Here is an 808-nt window from a genome sequence, read left to right as displayed (position 1 = left end):
CTCTCTCTCTCTCTCTCTCACACACATTGCAGCGCAAGTGCTGGTGGGACGGGATCGAAGTGGACGTCGCAGACGCTGGCGAGCCGGCCAGGTCGGTCAAGCTCTGGGCCCGGAGAGTCTGGACGCTCGAGCTCAGCCTGGTGCGTCGTCGTCCTGCGCCCGCGCGGCCTGCCAAGTGTTCTGATCGGTCTGCAGGTCTGACCGCGGTCGACGTGTGCCGCGCGCCCCGTCGTCTGCTGGGGTTGCCGCCCCCGCACGTTGTGATACCCTTCGTGTTCGTGTACTCGCGCATCTATCGCCGTAATATATCCGTCGCTTGCGACCCCCGTCATGATCGCGGGGAGTGCGCTGATATGCGTCCACACGAACGTCTGTGCTATCGACTGCTGATCGGTCGATTGCTGCAGCTTTTCTGGTGTGTGCGGGACTCCCACACACGCCGCCCCTGTGGACGCGGGCACTGTGATTCCGGCTGAATGCCAGTTGGCCCTCCCGTGATCACGTTCGCCTCGTCTCAGCTGCATGGCGGGCAAAAAGTGTACTCGGTGACCGAAAACGGACCGGGATCGATTAGCGTATGCACTTGCCCTTGAGTATTCCTGGATTCAGCGTGGCGTGGCCATTCATTTACCCGTGTCTTTGAGTATGTAAAAAGTTGGAGTTTAACCTAAGCAAACAGCCGCTCGTTACGGTTGTATGGGAGCGTGGCAACGCCATCGCGGGGTCGCTCGCCTGTCCGCTTGGGTCAGACCTCGCCAACACGACGAACCTGAACGGTTTCCATATAAATAACGAGTGTGCACTTGTC

General features: G+C 59.9%; 1 protein-coding gene across 1 annotated transcript; it reads right to left on the bottom strand.

Moving 5' to 3' along the window:
* Window positions 1-17: 17 nt before the first annotated feature.
* FIBRA_09212 (uncharacterized protein) lies at window positions 18-524 on the bottom strand (the record flags this gene model as incomplete). Its single annotated transcript, XM_012321533.1, has 1 exon — window positions 18-524. One exon carries the CDS (start codon window positions 522-524, stop codon window positions 18-20), a length of 507 nt encoding a protein of 168 aa, XP_012176923.1.
* Window positions 525-808: the final 284 nt, after the last annotated feature.

This window comes from Fibroporia radiculosa, assembly GCF_000313525.1.
Source record: "Fibroporia radiculosa TFFH 294 genomic supercontigs, scaffold15076, whole genome shotgun sequence".
In the NCBI taxonomy this organism is placed as follows: Eukaryota; Fungi; Basidiomycota; class Agaricomycetes; order Polyporales; family Fibroporiaceae; genus Fibroporia; species Fibroporia radiculosa.
Note: the sequence above shows the minus strand (reverse complement) of the source record. Positions and strands in the feature narration are given on the sequence as shown.